General features: G+C 31.4%; 1 protein-coding gene across 4 annotated transcripts in view; it reads right to left on the reverse strand.

Annotated features, from left to right (window-relative positions):
- The window catches only part of LOC115883995 (chitinase-like protein Idgf4), an 85,300-nt gene that overhangs the window by 47,692 nt on the left and 20,541 nt on the right, over positions 1-17,067 (reverse strand). For 2 of the 4 annotated variants that reach the window (XM_030902422.1, XM_030902424.1), the window contains exons 4-5: positions 14,494-14,664; positions 12,109-12,277 (exon numbers count right to left, since the gene is read on the reverse strand). In XM_030902422.1, coding sequence (XP_030758282.1) covers positions 12,109-12,277; positions 14,494-14,664 — 340 coding nt within the window. Of the gene's footprint in view, positions 1-3,723; positions 3,898-12,108; positions 12,278-14,493; positions 14,665-17,067 lie in introns of those variants that run through there. The other 2 variants (XM_030902419.1, XM_030902423.1) reach the window with 2 other exon arrangements.

Genomic DNA, 17,067 nt, shown 5'->3' on the forward strand with positions numbered 1-17,067 from the left:
CCTATTAACTGAAATTATGTCAGTACGCATTTTAATCTTGTTTCTCTTCTATGAAGATAAATTAATCGAATAAATGTTGCTTTTATGCTTAGTAACATTCTTATACAGGGTGTTTCAAAAACATGTGCGATCGCTCGTGGGGAGATTCATCACGTAAAAATAATATTTATTTTTAGTAGATTTCTTAGCTGATTCAATTCTTAAATTTTCGTAAAAAAATATAAGATCTCGCTAATATGGACATATAGGTAGATAATATTTTAATTTTTTAACGTTACTAGCAATGTATACCTGGTGATTCTCAAAAGTGGTTCACCCCTATAACTTTTTTATTTTTTTAGATAAAAAACGAAATTTGGTTTGTTAGTATATGACATAAATTAGGATTGATTGACGTATTCAATTGTTTTTGGTTCACTTCCTGTTTCACCGGAAATGACTACAACTTTTGATTGTTTTATGATACCGTCGGTATTTTTTTAATTTATTCCATAAAAAATGACACTCGAATAAAAGGATATATCATATGTCAACTTCTGACACTTTCGCATATGGTTTGGTTTAGCAACCAAACGAAACGACAATTTGACTCGAAATATCAAGTGGGTGGTACCAAATAATTCTTAAAAAAATGCTTTTTCCCAATGAGTGAGCCACTTTTGAGACGCACCCAGTATAGATACACGTTTTAGTAATATTCAAAACAATGTTAAAATACATAAAATTTACATATTTTCTCCGCAGATGAAAGTGTATTAATACATAACCAACTGACAAGATTACCTTGACAAAAATTAAATTTATTTATTTTATTAACTAGAAGACCCCGATCTATATTAATAATGTATTATTTTTTTATGAATTTATAAGAATTACCTATAATTTAAAATTTATATGCATTCTGAGATGAATTAGTTTATCGTTACTGGTTAAAAGAAAATAAATCAACACAATTATGGTTTATACTTGATTTGAAGTATTTAAAGAAAATTATAAAACAAAGCTATCATTTTTTAAGTTTCTTTATACAGTGTGTTCCTAAAAATATCATGTACAAATGGAAGAGGTCTTTGGTTTGATTTATACACTCACAACATAAAGTTATGGGAAATGACAAATCCACGGGACAACAAAAATATATAACATTCAAAAACTCAAACTTAGTGTAAAAATATATCTGAATCACCCTGTACAAGCAAAACCATTTTCGTGTTTTATGGTCGAGATCTAAAGTTGCGATTTTCACATCACTGTGGTGCTTTTTTAGGGTACTAAAGATGTTACAGGGAAATGTATCCTAGCATTTTTAGTCCATAATATGCATTTATCGACCCCCTCCGTATCTTGGTTATCTCCATAAACTTGAAGAATATATGGTTGCGAATGAATATATGGTTATCTTATAACTTATCAAAAAGGTGAAAACTGTGTTCCAGAGAGTTTCTCACGAAGAACCAACGTAATTAGTGTTTCACTGGCAGCTCCCATTTTCGAAATATGACTCAAAATTATGGTTTTTTATAAGTCGACATTTTTTTATTGGTAATAGAAATTTGATGTTCGGGTCGGCTAAAATGTATAATGCACTTCCGGAATGTACAGGGTGAGACAACGATAGAGTAAAGTCCATTATCTCATTTATATCGAGGTTTACAAAAAATATTAAATATAAAAATTATAGGGACGGTTAGGTTAGGTTAAGTACACATTTTAAAATTATTATAGAGTATACAGGCGGGTGTTTCAAAAAAGTGTGGCGAATATGTTTTTTTAATGTAACACCCTATTTTTTATTTTATTTTTAGATTCTGCGTAAAATTCCATAACTTTTTTATATATAATGTTATATACCTAAAATTAATAGTTTTTGTAATCTTTAAATTTGTTTAAACAAATGTTAGAATTGCAGTGTGGTAAAAATTGTCAGTGACGCCATTGTTTCTGAAGTTAGACAACTAAAATTTGGTAGGATAATTTTATAGAGATATAGAAAAAGACGCATGTAAAGATATTTTAGATAGATGCTACAGCATGTTCAAAATATATTTATGAATTTCAACTACTTAAAATTAAGAAATTTCAATTTTTTTAAATGGTACACTCTACAGGGTGGCGTACCTCAACGGAAAGATATAAAAACAAAATATTTTATGGGGATACGTGGGAAGACAATGTGCATAATTTAAAATTATTTTGAAATGTACAGGGTGTGTCAGAACTAAAATCCATACCAAAGTTATGTTTTTTTCTTACGGAACACCCGGTATTTTATTTCATTATTGGATTCTTGGACATAAAATAAGGCATTTATTATAAGGGTTTAATATGTTTAAAAGCTTTGGTTTTTGAGATATTTAAAGATATTTAAATATGCATGCTATAATAAAAAAGTTTGTCAACACCTCGTACATTACTTTTCAGAATTAATTCTTGTGCTGATGTTCAAGCCAGAGAAATAAACTTTACTAAAAAACTTGATCGCTTCCTTAAATGTATACAGGGGTATCAAAAATTGCTGGTCTATTTTAAATATTTATTTTACATAAAAACTTCGTTATTTCAAATACAGCACCCTGATTTTTTTTAAATAAGTCGAAGCAGATTTAAGTGCTCTTTCAAACTGTATTAGGGTTTCCTATACCTATTTGTACAGTAGAATTAACTCTGAAAAGTAATGTACAGGGTGCTGACAAACTTTTTTATTATAGCATGCATATTTGAATATCTTTAAATATCTCAAAAACCAAAGCATTTAAACATATTAAACCCTTATAATAAATGCCTTATTTTATGCCCAAGAATCCAAAAATGAAATAAAATACCGGGTGTTTCATAAGAAAAAATATAACTTTGGTATGGATCTTAGTTCTGACACAACCTGTACATATGAAAATAATTTTAAATTCTGCACATTGCCTCTCTACATATACCCATAAAAAATTATGATTCTACATCTTTCCGTGTGCGTATAATCAACCGAGGCGAATGAGTGCAACCGAGGCGAATAATAGAATTACTACGAGAAAAAAAAAACTTTACTGTATGTCAACGAAAATTCCTATATCAGTAGTAGTCGCCAACAATTAGATTAATTTAATATTACATATTACCCTAATCTGTGGCTATTCGCACGATGGAAAATCCAAGTGTCAAGTGACAACCGAGATACGAGGGGAGTCGAAAAATGCAACAATTTCAAATATGCCCTGTATGTCTAGGTCTAGGATAAATATAGGTATTGCACCTTAGTTTCATAAGAAAGTAGCGCAGTGATGTGAAAACTGCATTTTTTGTATTTCTACCCATAAACGAGAAACCCCATAAAACACACGAAAATGGGACACCCTGTACATCTATATTTTTAAAATATACACTACCATTGACGATATATGAAAAGATTTTAGTGAAAATCTAAAATAGAAAACATGGATTATTTTTCTAATATTGATTCACCCTGTATATCAAAAAGTCCTATAGTTTGGAAATACTATATATAAAATTGACTTGTACTGGCAATTGTCTTCAATTTTAAATTTTATGCGACGTTATCGCTTAAGTAGTTATCAAGTTAAAACTGAAAAGTTTTTACTCGGTAGACAATGACTTTACTTAAAAGACAATGTCAATCCAAGAAATTATATTTCAAAATTCAGCATTCAAATGTCTTAAGTATAGTTTTGATAATTAAGTTTAAAAGAAAGTGTGATGAAAATGAATACGAACCTTGCCTGTGATACGAATGACTGTTGTAGTAGCAGATGATTTTGTTGTCTGAGGCACCAGTTGCTGATTCGGTTTTGCCGGTCAAGTTGAACAACGCGATCGCCGCAAGTAAAAGAATTTTAACACTCTCCATGTTCACTTGCTTAGAGGGCAACTAAAGCATATTAAATATTTATAACTCTTAAGTTCGTAACAACAGATCATTGCGCATATTCGTACGATAAGTGGGAGATTTTAAGAATGGTAATCATTTGGTAAAAATGATGTAAAGGCTACCGTAGACGATTAATGATTTGTATGGTGATGGCTGAACAGCCAAAACCGGTCACAAATAAAGAATTGTTTTAATAGCGGTTTGGACTTTTGGGCATTGATTTTGGTTATCATCTGTTACCATTAACTTTGATTTTTTTATTGTCGTAGGCGGTATAATTGCTGAAATCACTGTCTATATGACATTTAATTTAAAACTAAAAAAAATGTACTACACTTTAGATAAAGCTTTAGATAATAATAAATTAAAAGTTTTGGAGTACAAAAAGTAGGTATTTGCGGAAAGAACCAAAACCGCTAATTTTCAACTGGCTCTTGAGTCCGAACAATTCTTCAGAGAAAAAAACTTAAATAACAAATATTATAGGAAATTGTAAGTAGGTACCGGGTGGCCAACTAAGAATGGACGCCGGCTGTATCTCAGAAACTACTTATCGTATAACTCTAGGAAAAATCTAATAAGTAAATCGACCAAGAGAAACCGCTGTAAATTATTTTCAAGTTCGAAAAATGTCCGCTAGGGGGCGTTTCTCTGATAGCCAATCAGAAAACAGGGTTTTCCTCAAAAATATGCAGGTGAACAGGTATTTTAAATATTACTATTGTAATCATCGAGAAATTTGTAATTTTTTTGATATAGAGTATTTGGCTCTATCTCATAAAATAAAGTGGTGGGGAAAGGTTAAACTTGCTTTTATTAAAATAAGGATAACTCTGGTTTGGTTTAGCCGATTTAAACAAACTAGGGCTCGTTTAAAAGAGCTTTTCTTCCTTAATGATCTCCAGTATCAATTTTGTTTCTATAATTTTTTTCGTGGTAGCTACAGGGCGGTGTTTGACATCATAACAGATATTGCGCTTTTGCATAAAAAAATTAAATAGGAGGCTATATTTCTTTTCGCACAGTTAAATAGAGCGCAACATTTCCAAAATATCCGCGTAAACCGCAACTTTCTATCTTCTCTCTAACCGGAGATATTAAGAGAACAAATCATGTTAGGCTGCCGCTTAGGATTATATAGTCTAAGAATTATAGTAGTAGGCTAGAAAACAAAAAGAGGTAAATTGGTTACGTCAAAATATCAAAACGTTTAAGTTCAGTTTTCAGGCATCTGAATTTCGGGCGTTTTCTTTAAAAAAATTACGTCATAAATTTTTAAACGTAAATACGTTTTGTGATGTGTGTTAATGTCACATAAATATGTAACATTATCGGCCAACCATATAATTTTTACGAATTTTTTGGTTAATTATACGTAGATAGTTCTCAGATTAAAATGTCCGAAAGTCGGACAATCAATAATTTTATTAAAATTTCTAGGAATTTTGTGCTACCATATTGCTTTTAAGAGAAAACGGCCGAATTTCAATTCAAGTTTGTTCTTGATTTCACTTGTTTTCTTGTTTTACCTGTTGCTTGTGTTGTTTATTATTATATTATAAGATTTATGTCGTTTGGGTCACTTTATGTTATCGTTTGGGTCACTTTTCATATAGCACCGAAGGTTCGGATCTTAACAATATGCATTACTGGTCCAAATCTACCCTTGATGGAAGTAGTTCAGCAACAAGACCGTTGGTCGGTAAATGTTTAAGTAACTTGGATGTAAAAGGATGTTTAAGGATGGCGAATGATTGGACTTTTTAATTATCTGAATGAAATGAACTAGCCATAATTTCTAAGAGATGAATTGCCAATTTTGTTAGGGGATCTATCATGATGAAATTGCATTTGTTGCAATTTCATCACCATGAATCCAGTTGGTATAGTTGATGAAGTTAATGTAGTTGTGCCGCTTATTTTGCTATGAATGGGTGAGGCTTCTTGGATATCACTTACTTTAGTAGATGGAGACGCTAGCTGGAGCGGCATATTTCCATGGCCAGCCAGGTCATCGGATTCAATATACCTGAGTTTTAATTTATGGGATCGAATCAAAAACGAACATGGATAAATATCAATTAAATGGTATTAAAATGAAATTAAAATATATGTTTTGATATTTGGACGTAACCAATTTACCTTTTTTTGTTTCCTACTACTATTATATTTAGACCTTATAATCCTAGGCGACAGCCTAATGTGATTTATTTTCTTAATATCTCTCGTTAGAGAGAAGATAGAAGTTGCGGGTTGCGTTAATATTTTGGAAATTTTGTGCTCTATTTAATTGTGCAAAGAGAAATATACCCCCTATTTAAAGTTTCTATGCAAAAGCGCAATATCTGTTATGATGTCAAACAGCGCCCCTAGCTACCACGAAAATATTTATGGAAACAAAATTTATACTGAAGATCATTAAGGAAGAAAAGCTCTTTTAAACGAGCCCTAGTTTGTTTAAATCGGCTAACCCAAACCAGAGTTATCCTTATTTTAATAAAAGCAAGTTTAACCTTCCCCCACCACTTTATTTTATGAGATTGAGCAAAATCCTCTATATCAAATAAATTACAAATTTCTCGATAATTACCATAGTAATATTTAAAATACCTGTTCACCTGCATATTTTTGAGAAAAACCCTGTTTTCTGATTGGTTATCAGAGAAACGCCCCCTAGCGGACATTTTTCGAACTTCAAAATAATTTCCAGCGATTTCTCTTGATCGATTTACTTATTAGAATTTTTTTTCTCAAAGTTATACGATAAGTAGTTTCTGAGATACAGCCGGCGTCCATTCTTAGCGTGCGAACACAGTGCAAGCAGGTTTGCCGCTTACTGGTAGCCAGCGCCAATCTGGGTACCTATTCTTGATATCGTTCGCAACTTTGCGTATACGCATCACGTGTATTGTTATAAACAGGGTATCCCAGAAATAAGTGCAAGTATTTTAAAGGGTGGTAGATCTCGATAAAGAAACATATTAGTCTAAAATAGCTTATAATGGAATTAGGGACAATTTTTAAAATAGCCGAAATTTGTTTTTTTCAAAATATCTAGTAAGCCATGAACTTTTTCATAAATCTGAAAGACGCATATTTATGACCCCACAAAACTGCAATTCTTTCCCCATTTAACCGACTCTCTATCTCCAGTAGTTTCCAAGATACCCATAGAGAACATCGTAGGAAACTCACCCTGTATTTGATATAAATTACGGAATAGAACCTGCTGAAGAAAATCTAGAACCCCACCAAGTCAACCACACCATAAGTTTCTCCATCAAGTCACGGCACACTTGACCCCCCTGTAACTTCGTTGCGGATAAAGCACAAGAATGTTAATTCTTTCTTATTAATCATATAAGGACATACCTACTATAGCTAGGACATACCTATATATCTGGTAATTATATCTCATAATTTATGAATTATCGCTTGTCAAATTTCTTTAATTTCGACAGTGACTCACTGACAGATTGTCAAAATTCTAAAGACGAGGACAGACCTGACGAACGTTACTATTCGTTTGCATACGCGACGAAACGTTTCTTAAGGTGCGTTTAGACTTGAGCACGCACGCACTGATCCTTCGCGAATGCTCAAGGGTAAACGGCTGTGCGCGCATGCTCACTCTGAATCTGTCTGTGCGCGAGCCGTTTGGTGTCGGTTTTTGGTCGGCCCTCAAGGGCGTTTTATCGACCTCAAAGGCTGTTCGCACACAAGTGGATCACTCCATTCGTCAAAAAATTAGTTTTTAATTTTTAATTTAAACGGAGTCGAGAGCGCGAACGAATGCCGTGCGCATACGCTCAGCTCCTGCGTGCTCAAGTCCAAATGCCCCTTTAGGTGTGGACGTGCATTCGCAGCGAATGTACGTTACGATGAATAGTTTTGATTTTTAAATGACACCTTCGGTATTTTTTTACTTTATTCGATATAGAAAATGACGCTGTGAATTTAAGGGCACATCATATGTCAACTTTTGACATTTACGCTTAAAAAAATCGAATTTTAAATTTCAATCTAGAGTGCTATGGCTATATTGAACCTAATTTTTAATGAAGGATCATTGGAAAAAAAATAATTAAGTCTATTGTTTTTCGTGTGCCGTCCTAATCGATTGATGTCCAAATCGTATTTTTAACCATATCTCAATGTTTTCAAATGGAACGAGGGTGGCTCATTATCATATTTAGAAAAAAACATTTTTTTAAGAATAATTTAATTTTTTTTTAATTAAATTAACCGTATTTCGAGTCAAATTGTCGTTATGAACTGCATGTTACAATTTCCAGTTAAACCATATGCGAAAATGTAAAAAATTGATATATGATATGTCATTCTATTCAGAGTGTCATTTTCTATCAAATAAAGCAATAAAAATACCAAGGGTGTCATTAAAAAATCAAAAGGTGTAGGTAGTTATTTACGTTGAAACAGGACTGAATACAAATCAATTGAATACGTCTATCAATTCTGATTTATGTCATATACTACTTATGTATATACATATGCGTCCCAAATCTCGTTTTCCTATCCACCATGTAAGATGTAGACCACCTTAAAAAATAGTTCTTTAAGAATTGGATAAAGAATTACATAACTGAGAACCGTAAAAACAGTAGGTATGTGTAGTTGCAGCGGCAGCGGTTGCAGCATATTATAAAGTTTTAATATCTATACCACGGCACATAAAACAATCGGCACGCCAACTCTGCTCAGATTCCATTGTTTAAAATTTCTATAAAATTTGACCTTGTCGGCGCCATTATCGTTTCCTAGTCAGGGCCGGATTAAAACGTATCAAAAAATTTCTCAGAAAATACTACAGGGTCGTATTAAAAAAAACTGTAATTGACTGAAACTGAATTTTATTACAATACTTTTGTCCAAACAAATGAATCGTTAACCGCGCATACTTCTCGAAAAGTAAAAATGAAAAAATCAATTAAATGTTTCACTGTAGCGAATAGACAATTAAAATTAAAAACATGCAACTAACAAAAACATGCCAGGAGTTACAAACAAGAATTAAAGAAATACCAGTAAAATATTTATTGAACAATATAAAGAGGCTACGTACAAATTATACCCATCAATGGGCGTAGCAAATTTTATTAATATTCAAATTTCACAAATTAATAAATCCACAATTTTTTTTGAGAAACTTTTTTGAGAAACCAAACCAAAACAAAGTAGGTACCGCATTATATTTTATACGGTTACAAAGTGAATTGGTAAACATTTTAAAATCAAAGTGAACAGAACACAAGCTGTACCTTTTGTGGGCCTTATTTATATCTTCAATCAAGTCTTCTCTATTAGCTGCAATTGCCCATGTTCTTGCCCTAAAAATGTATTGTTAACTTATTTTCGATATACTCATTTTATTTATTTTTATAATTATATTTAAATGAATAATATAATGATTTTTAAATTTAATTTTTAATGTCTAGATTCTAGATACAACATTAAATTTTATTTTACTAAATATTTAACATTAAATCATACTACTATTAAAGTTTGTTAAGATTTTTAATTAGATCTTCCTATTTAGCTGAATGTCCTAATATGTATACTACTGTTTTTTTCACAACTAAAATATGTTAAAATAATTAATCACATATATACATACCTAATAGGATCTCTAGGAAACAGAAAGAAACTTTTATTGAACAACAAAAATAAAACTACTAAAACAAATTATATTACATAATAATAATAATAGCTCCCGTATATAGCGTTTGACGCCTTGGGAGTAGCAAGGTACAGCTTGCCATACTAGAGCCGTTCGGTATACAAAGGAAGGTAATGTGGCTAGCACTACGTTTCAACCGGCCTATTATTACCTCAGGATTGTGAATCCCAAGCACTCATTTAAGGCTGAGTCGACCTAGGTACCCAAACTATTTTTACTTTAATAAAAATTGTCGGCTGATGAAATGCCGGGTGTGGGATTCGAACCCACTACCTTGAGATTGGTAGACGAGAGCCTGTACCTCTACGCCACCGGGCACCTATTGGCAACTATATTACATAAGAAACGAAAATAAAACTAGAAAAACCAAATATATCACATAATAAACAAAAATAAAACAGCAAAATCAAAATATATCACTCAAGAAAAAATCAAAATAAATTAAGCCGCACGCTACTGACTCGAATCTGCCGTAACTGTATGTTGTCGCTGAAAAAACTACGACACTGGTTACTTTCTGTTGATGGAAACGCAAATGGCGGCGTGCGCGAGGATATGCGCGTAGCGTTCCCACCAAAGCGAGTTAGCCTGCCGTGTGATTTATATGCCGTGTCTATACTATGTGTTGCAGATGTTAAAAAAACTTGTGAATTTTATTATTCCGCAAAATAAAAAAGTTATGGGCAATTTTCAAAATGGTAAAAAAATCAAAAAGACCCCGTATTTCAGTTGGCAATGAAAATATCAACAGGCGGTTACGCCATTAAACGTGTCTGAGAAATCGAGCCCATGACATCAATGTCGGTTTTGCTCTATCTAGTCAGGAAATAGGTTTCCTCTGCTAAAACAGACCAATTTCGACCATCCTGTACATTGCTTTTCAGAAATAATTCTTGTGCTGACTTCTAAGCCAAAGAAACAAACTTTACTGAAAAATTTGATTGCTTCGTTTAATATATACAGGGGTATCAAAAAATGTTGGTTTATTTTAAATATTTATTTTACATAAAAACTTCGTTTTTTCAAATATAACAACCTGTATTTTTTTAAATATATCGAAGCAGATTCAAATGCTCTTTCAAACTATATTTGGGTTTCCTATACCTATCTAGCTCAGATTTTGAATAAAGAGCAATTTTTCAATAAAATGGCAACTAAGAGGGCTAGTGTCGTCATGGCGGTCAAGTTTCTAGTGACAGTTAATAGCTATTTTCAAATTCGAAATTAGTTTATGGACTTTATTTAAATTTATACCAATTTAATTTTATTTAATTTACCTACACTAGTTTAATAAATAATATTTATTAAATATGTATTTATTTTTCTATCAATAAAAATTAAGAAGTAGTTCTTTGACTTAGATGACTTGTAGATATCTGGATTTTCCAAAAGAGCCAACTACTTCCAACACAGGTTTCTGCTTAATATGTTTTTTATGAACTACATTACCAGACATTACCTACATACTCTGCGAAATAGGACAAGTAGTTTTTCAAAGGAATGCTTATCAGAAAGATTCCTATTTGGATATCTTCAAGGATTTGGATCTGATGCCCTTGAGGCCAAGAAGCAATTTTCCTCACAAAATAAAATCACTAGTAACATATCCATTCGTTCCGCCAGCAGGTACTGCTTTATTTTTCTTGATAAAATAGTAATAACTTTTATTAAATAAACTATTGTAGGCAAATTTAGGTAAACTGTTATAAATCTAAATAATAATGTCCGTAAACTTTTGTCGATTTTGAAAATAGTTACTAACTGTCACTAGAAAATTGCCATGGCAAAACCTTGGTTGATTGTCATTTTATTGAAAAATCGCTTTTTATTCAAAATCTGAGCTAGATAGATATAGGAGTCCCTAATATAGTTTGAAAGAGCATTTAAATCTGCTTCGATTTATTTAAAAAAATACAGTGTGTTGTATTTGAAACAACGAAGTTTTTATACAAAATAAATCTTTAAAATATTTCAGCAATTTTTAGTATCCCTGTATAAATTCAGGGAAGCAATAACATTTTTTAGTAAGGTTTATTTCTTTACCTTTAAACTCAGCACAAGAATTAATTCTGAAAAGTAATGTACAGGGTGTTAATAATCTATTCTATTGTAGCATGCATATTTAAATAACTTTAAATATCTCAAAAACCAAAGATTTTAAACATATTTAACCCTTATAATAAATGCCTTTTTTTGGGCACAAGAATCCAAAAATGAAATAAAATATCGGGTGTAAAAATATAAAATAATATAACTTTGGTATGGATCTTAGTTCTGAAACACCCTGTATATTTCAAAATAATTTTAAATTTTGCAAATTGCTTCTCCACGTATAGCCATAAAATATTTTGTTTCTACATCTTTCCGTTTTCGTATAATCAACCTGTACCCTGTATAGCCTTTTTTTCTTTTGAGCACATTTTCACAAGTAGGGTGAGCCATTTTTGTTCAAAAATGTGTGTGTGTGTGTTCACTGTCGATATTATTTTTTTAATTTTGGTAATATAGTTTCTGGTGAGGAAATTTTACTTACCAATATCGTACTTGATAGTCAGCATTCTCGTCAAATTTTCTGTCTAAAGCTTCGTACAAAGGTGCCGGATAGTCTAGTTCTTTGGGGTTTCTTTCCGGAGTTCTATAGTCGAAGGCTTGCAAGGTCACAAAGTCCACGTTTTGGCTGATTTGACGTGGATCAAAGTAAACTAAAAAATAAGAACGAAAATATATACGTATATAATATTAGCTAAAAGTAAGACACATGAGTAGAAATTGAGAATATGTATTTTTGGAATATTAATAATTTTTCATAAAATAGTATAACAGAAGAACATAACATAATAAAGAATTTCGGCTGTAGCCTGGGACCGTAAAATGAAAGAATTTAAGGACACAAATATTTATAAGTAAATTTTTAGTAAAAATTTTCAGTTGTTCATACTCGGTTCAGATTTTAAATTGAATAAAGTGAAATACATACACTCGTACGTGAGTGTTTTATAGTTTCAATAGCGTATATATAGGGTGCTACAAATTCGAGGTACGAGCATTGGTAACTCGGTAACCGTAATAGACACGAACATGGTTAAATTGGCGCAAAGTTGCGCTTTGGGATGTTCACGAAGATGCCATCAAAAAAGCTTTAAAAATTTCAAAGATTGTTGAGTTTTTTTGGAAAAAAAAGGATATTTTTGAAAATCAATTTTATTTTTTCCTGTCGATACTTTTTAGAAAATCAAAAAACAAATTGCACATTCTCATAGCCACTTTATTAGGGCTATATGATAGTATTTTTAGATTTTCAAATCAGCTGATAATTTGTGAGATACAGAGGCCAACTTAATTTTTTAAATACGGACCTGCATTTTTTATTTCAGATTTTGAAAGAACTCGCTCTCCTGAGTACAATGATATGCCACACTTAATTTTTTTTTGTTTTGGAAATTTGGATACAATTTATTTAAATTAATTTCAAGTCCGGCTCTGTTTTTTTTTAAATATTTAATATATTCATCGTTACAATATTGATAAGCTTTCAAACTTAACAGTGACGTGGGTTGAATACGGAAAATCAAATGCAATAAAATAATAAAAAATAATATAAATAAAATGTAATATAAACAATCAAATCATTTCCCCGGAAGATGGATTGGAAATGGTAGAGCATTATAATGGCCAGCGAGGTACCTGGACCGTCTGACGACGTCAAGTAATTCGACAGGTCCAAATTTTACAAAAAAAGTGAAATCAACACATCTTGGCAGTTCCAATAAAGAGGACAAAATGCATTCGAAAGTATAAGAAGATCTATTCAAAAGCTATAACTAAAATGGCTATGGGAATGTGCAATTAGATTTTTGATTTTCTAAAAAGTAACGACAGGAAAAAATAAAATTAGTTTTCAAAAAAATCCGTTATTTTTTAAAAACTCAGCAATCCTTGAAATTTGTAAAACTTTATTGATTGCATCTTGGTGAACAGCCCAAGGAGTAATTTTGCCCCAATTTAACCATCTTCGTATCTATTACGGTTTTCGAGATAGCAATGCTCGTACCTCGAATTTGTAGCACCCTGTATAGCGTGGGTCAAAATTTTTTTTCTCTTAATACTTAATACTGAAAAAAAGGTTGGTAGACACCTCAAAAAAATTCTCTCCAAGTATGAGCTCTTAATTTTAGTCCTCCGCCTTTCAGTTTTCTATTTTTTCCTTATTATTAAAAAGAAAAAATCATATTTCGCTATCTAGAATTTGGAAATATCTCTTCTCATATATTTGTAGGAAATTGAATTCTCTACAAAAAAGGTTTCTTACAATTTTTTCGCAAACTTCACCGTTCGAAAGTTATTAATGGCTGAAGTTTGATTATTTTAAGGCAGTTTTCATTTTCCTTATGAATTTTATACTCGTTAACAAAAAATCATTATTTGTTTTGTAGGAAATTCACTGCTCTACAAAAATGGCTTCTTATATAGTCGATTAAATTAACCGTTTAAAAGATATTCATCGTCAAACTTCATTGCACAATAATTTTAACAGCTTTTGATTAATAATTCAAATAATTCCAATCCAATAATTATATCTCAGTTGATAATTAAATAAAAAAATCTTTTTGATAAAAAATTGATTTTTTTTCTAGATCAATATGTTTTAATTATCATGATCATCGTGGTGATGGGGGTGTATTATGACGTTTTTTTTTCTTTTTAGCTCGTGCTATTTTTTGCTCTCCCGGAAAATCCGCTATAACAATCTGACTACCCTACTCTCATCACGGGATGAGAGCCTTACCAAAAGCCGGCGTCCCCTGTTATTGGACCACTCTGTATTTTATTCCATGAATTATTTAAAACCTACTCCTATAATTACTTTAAAAATAAAAACATAATACGCTTGATTGAGCTTGTTTTTTTATATTCTTACCTGTGCTGTTGACATTCGGCAGTACCGAAACAGATAAGAGAAGTCCATTGTGTCTGAACAAATTCTTGATTTCCCTAACTAAGGCGATGAATTGTTCTTTGTGCTCTTCAGCCTTTTCGTCTACAACCGATTCGCCGACAATCTTGTGCTTCAAGTTTGAGAACCATCCGGCTGTAAGATAAAATAAGAAAGATTTTATCGAGTTTCTTCCCTGGCTTCAATTGTAAAGAAATGTTTAATAAGATATTCTGTTGTAATGAACCGATATTTTTTACAAGTTATTATAAATCATAAATGAATAAGAACACTGTGCCAACTAAGTGAAAGTAGCCAAAAAACTTAAAAGTTGGCTATCACTCGAGAAGAATAAAAAAATCTCTGTATATTGTATCCTAAATGTTAATTAATAACATACTGCTATCATGTACAGGGTGGGTCGAATTCGTTTCATTTTAAATGGAAACACCCTTTTCTATAGGAGATAGACAAAAACTAATATCGGTGTCTGGAGCTCAATTTTTGTCAAAAACATCATGGTGAAAACCGCATATGTGTGTTTTTCTTTTTGTTAAAAATATGCATTTTTAACAAATCGCTGTAACTTTTTTGCTATGGAAAATTTTGTATTTTTATGAAAACGTGTCCAAAGCACCTTTTTACGTAGAATTTAATGGTTTAAGTATAATTTTTTTAAAATTAATAATTTAAGAATTATCAACAAAAAATTTGATTTTTTATATGGGGCATCCTGTATATTTTTGATTTATTGAAAAGTATTTAAAATTACCTTTCCAGAAATATAACACACTTGATATTTTGCTCGATTCCTCTTCAAGATATAGAGCATATAAAAATTCGCCCGGCTTTAAATAAGTAGGCTTTGAACGGCACTGGTTCTAATGCAAAAAAATTTTAGCTGTGAGCATTAATTAAAACGAAAGTAATATTTGCTATGAGAGATGCAGAATTTTATAACAATTTAAAATATATTTAACCAACGTCAACACATTTAAACTATATCTAATAACTATAAAAATTAATAGCAAACCAAGACATGAGATTTTGCTACAGGTGTTCGACATATCGACCGACTTCTGATCATCAAAAACATGATGGTATCATGTACAGGGTCGAATTCGTTTCATTTTAAATGGAAACACCCTTTCTATATAGGAGACAAGACAAAAACTTTTATCGGTGTTCTTTGACAGCTCACCGACTTGATCATCAAAAACATCATGGTGAGAACCGCATATCGATATCTGTTACCGTTTCGGAGTTACGGGGTTTTTCAAAATATGCATTTTAACAAATCGCTGTAACTTTTTTGCTATGGAAAATTTTGTATTTTTATGAAAACGTGTCCAAAGCACCTTTTACGTACAATTTAATGGTTTAAGTATAATTTTTTTTAAAATTAATAATTTAAGAATTATCAAACAGAAAATTTGATTTTTTATATGGGGCACCCTGTATATTTTTGATTTATTGAAAAGTATTTAAAATTACCTTTCCAAAAATATAACACACTTGATATTTTGCTCGATTCTTCTTCTTCAAGATATAGAGCATATAAAAATTCGCCCGCTTTTAAATAAGTAGGCTTTGAACGGCACTGGCTGTAATGCAAAAAATTCTAGCTGTGAACATTAATTAAAACAAAAGTAATATTTGCTATGAGAGATGCAGAATTTTATAACAATTTAAAATATATTTAACCAACGTCAACACATTTAAACTATATCTAATAACTATAAAAAATTAATAGCAAACCAAGACATGAGATTTTGCTACAGGTGTTCGACATATCGACCGACTTCTGTTATGGACAGACAGGGCAGTTTTTGAACATTTCTCGCGGAATTCATTAACTCAGTGGGAGTGAAAAATACCCTCTCATAAACTAAAGTATTTCTAATTCTTGTCTAGATTATACGGGAAGAATAAGGAACCTTTATTCTTCCGCAAATATATCCATAGGATTAGATCCATGGGCACTAAGTTAGGCGGCCTCGACGGCCAACGGCTGGGATCTTGGTTAGCTATTCAATTATTCTTGAAATTGGCTGCAAAAATTTGCTGATAACTTCAGCGTTCAGAGGCGGTGAGTCGTCTTGCTGGAAAAATATGTTTTCGAGTTCCATTAAGGGCATATCATCAATAAGGGGTTCAAAGCCTACTAGTTAAAAGTGGCTAACTTTGAAAAATTCTGTATTTCGAAGGGGATTATAACAAAATATCAAGTGTGCTATATTTTTGGAAAGGTAATTTTAAATTCCATTCAGTTAATTAAAAATATAGAGGGTGTCCCAAATAAAAAATCAATTTTTCTGTTGATAACTCTTCAATTATTAATTTTAAAAAAATTATACTTAAACCATTAAATTCTACGTAAAAAGGTGATTTGAAAATGTTTTCATAGAAATACAAAATTTTCCATATTAAAAAAGTTACAGCGACTTGTTAAAAATGGATATTTTTGAAAAACACCCTGTAACTCCGAAACGGTAACAGATATTGATGTGCGATTTTCACCATCATATTTTTGATGAAAATTGAGCTCCAGACACCGAT

This window comes from Sitophilus oryzae, unplaced genomic scaffold, assembly GCF_002938485.1.
Source record: "Sitophilus oryzae breed Bouriz unplaced genomic scaffold, Soryzae_2.0 scaffold_2008_pilon_pilon, whole genome shotgun sequence".
NCBI lineage: Eukaryota > Metazoa > Arthropoda > Insecta > Coleoptera > Curculionidae > Sitophilus > Sitophilus oryzae.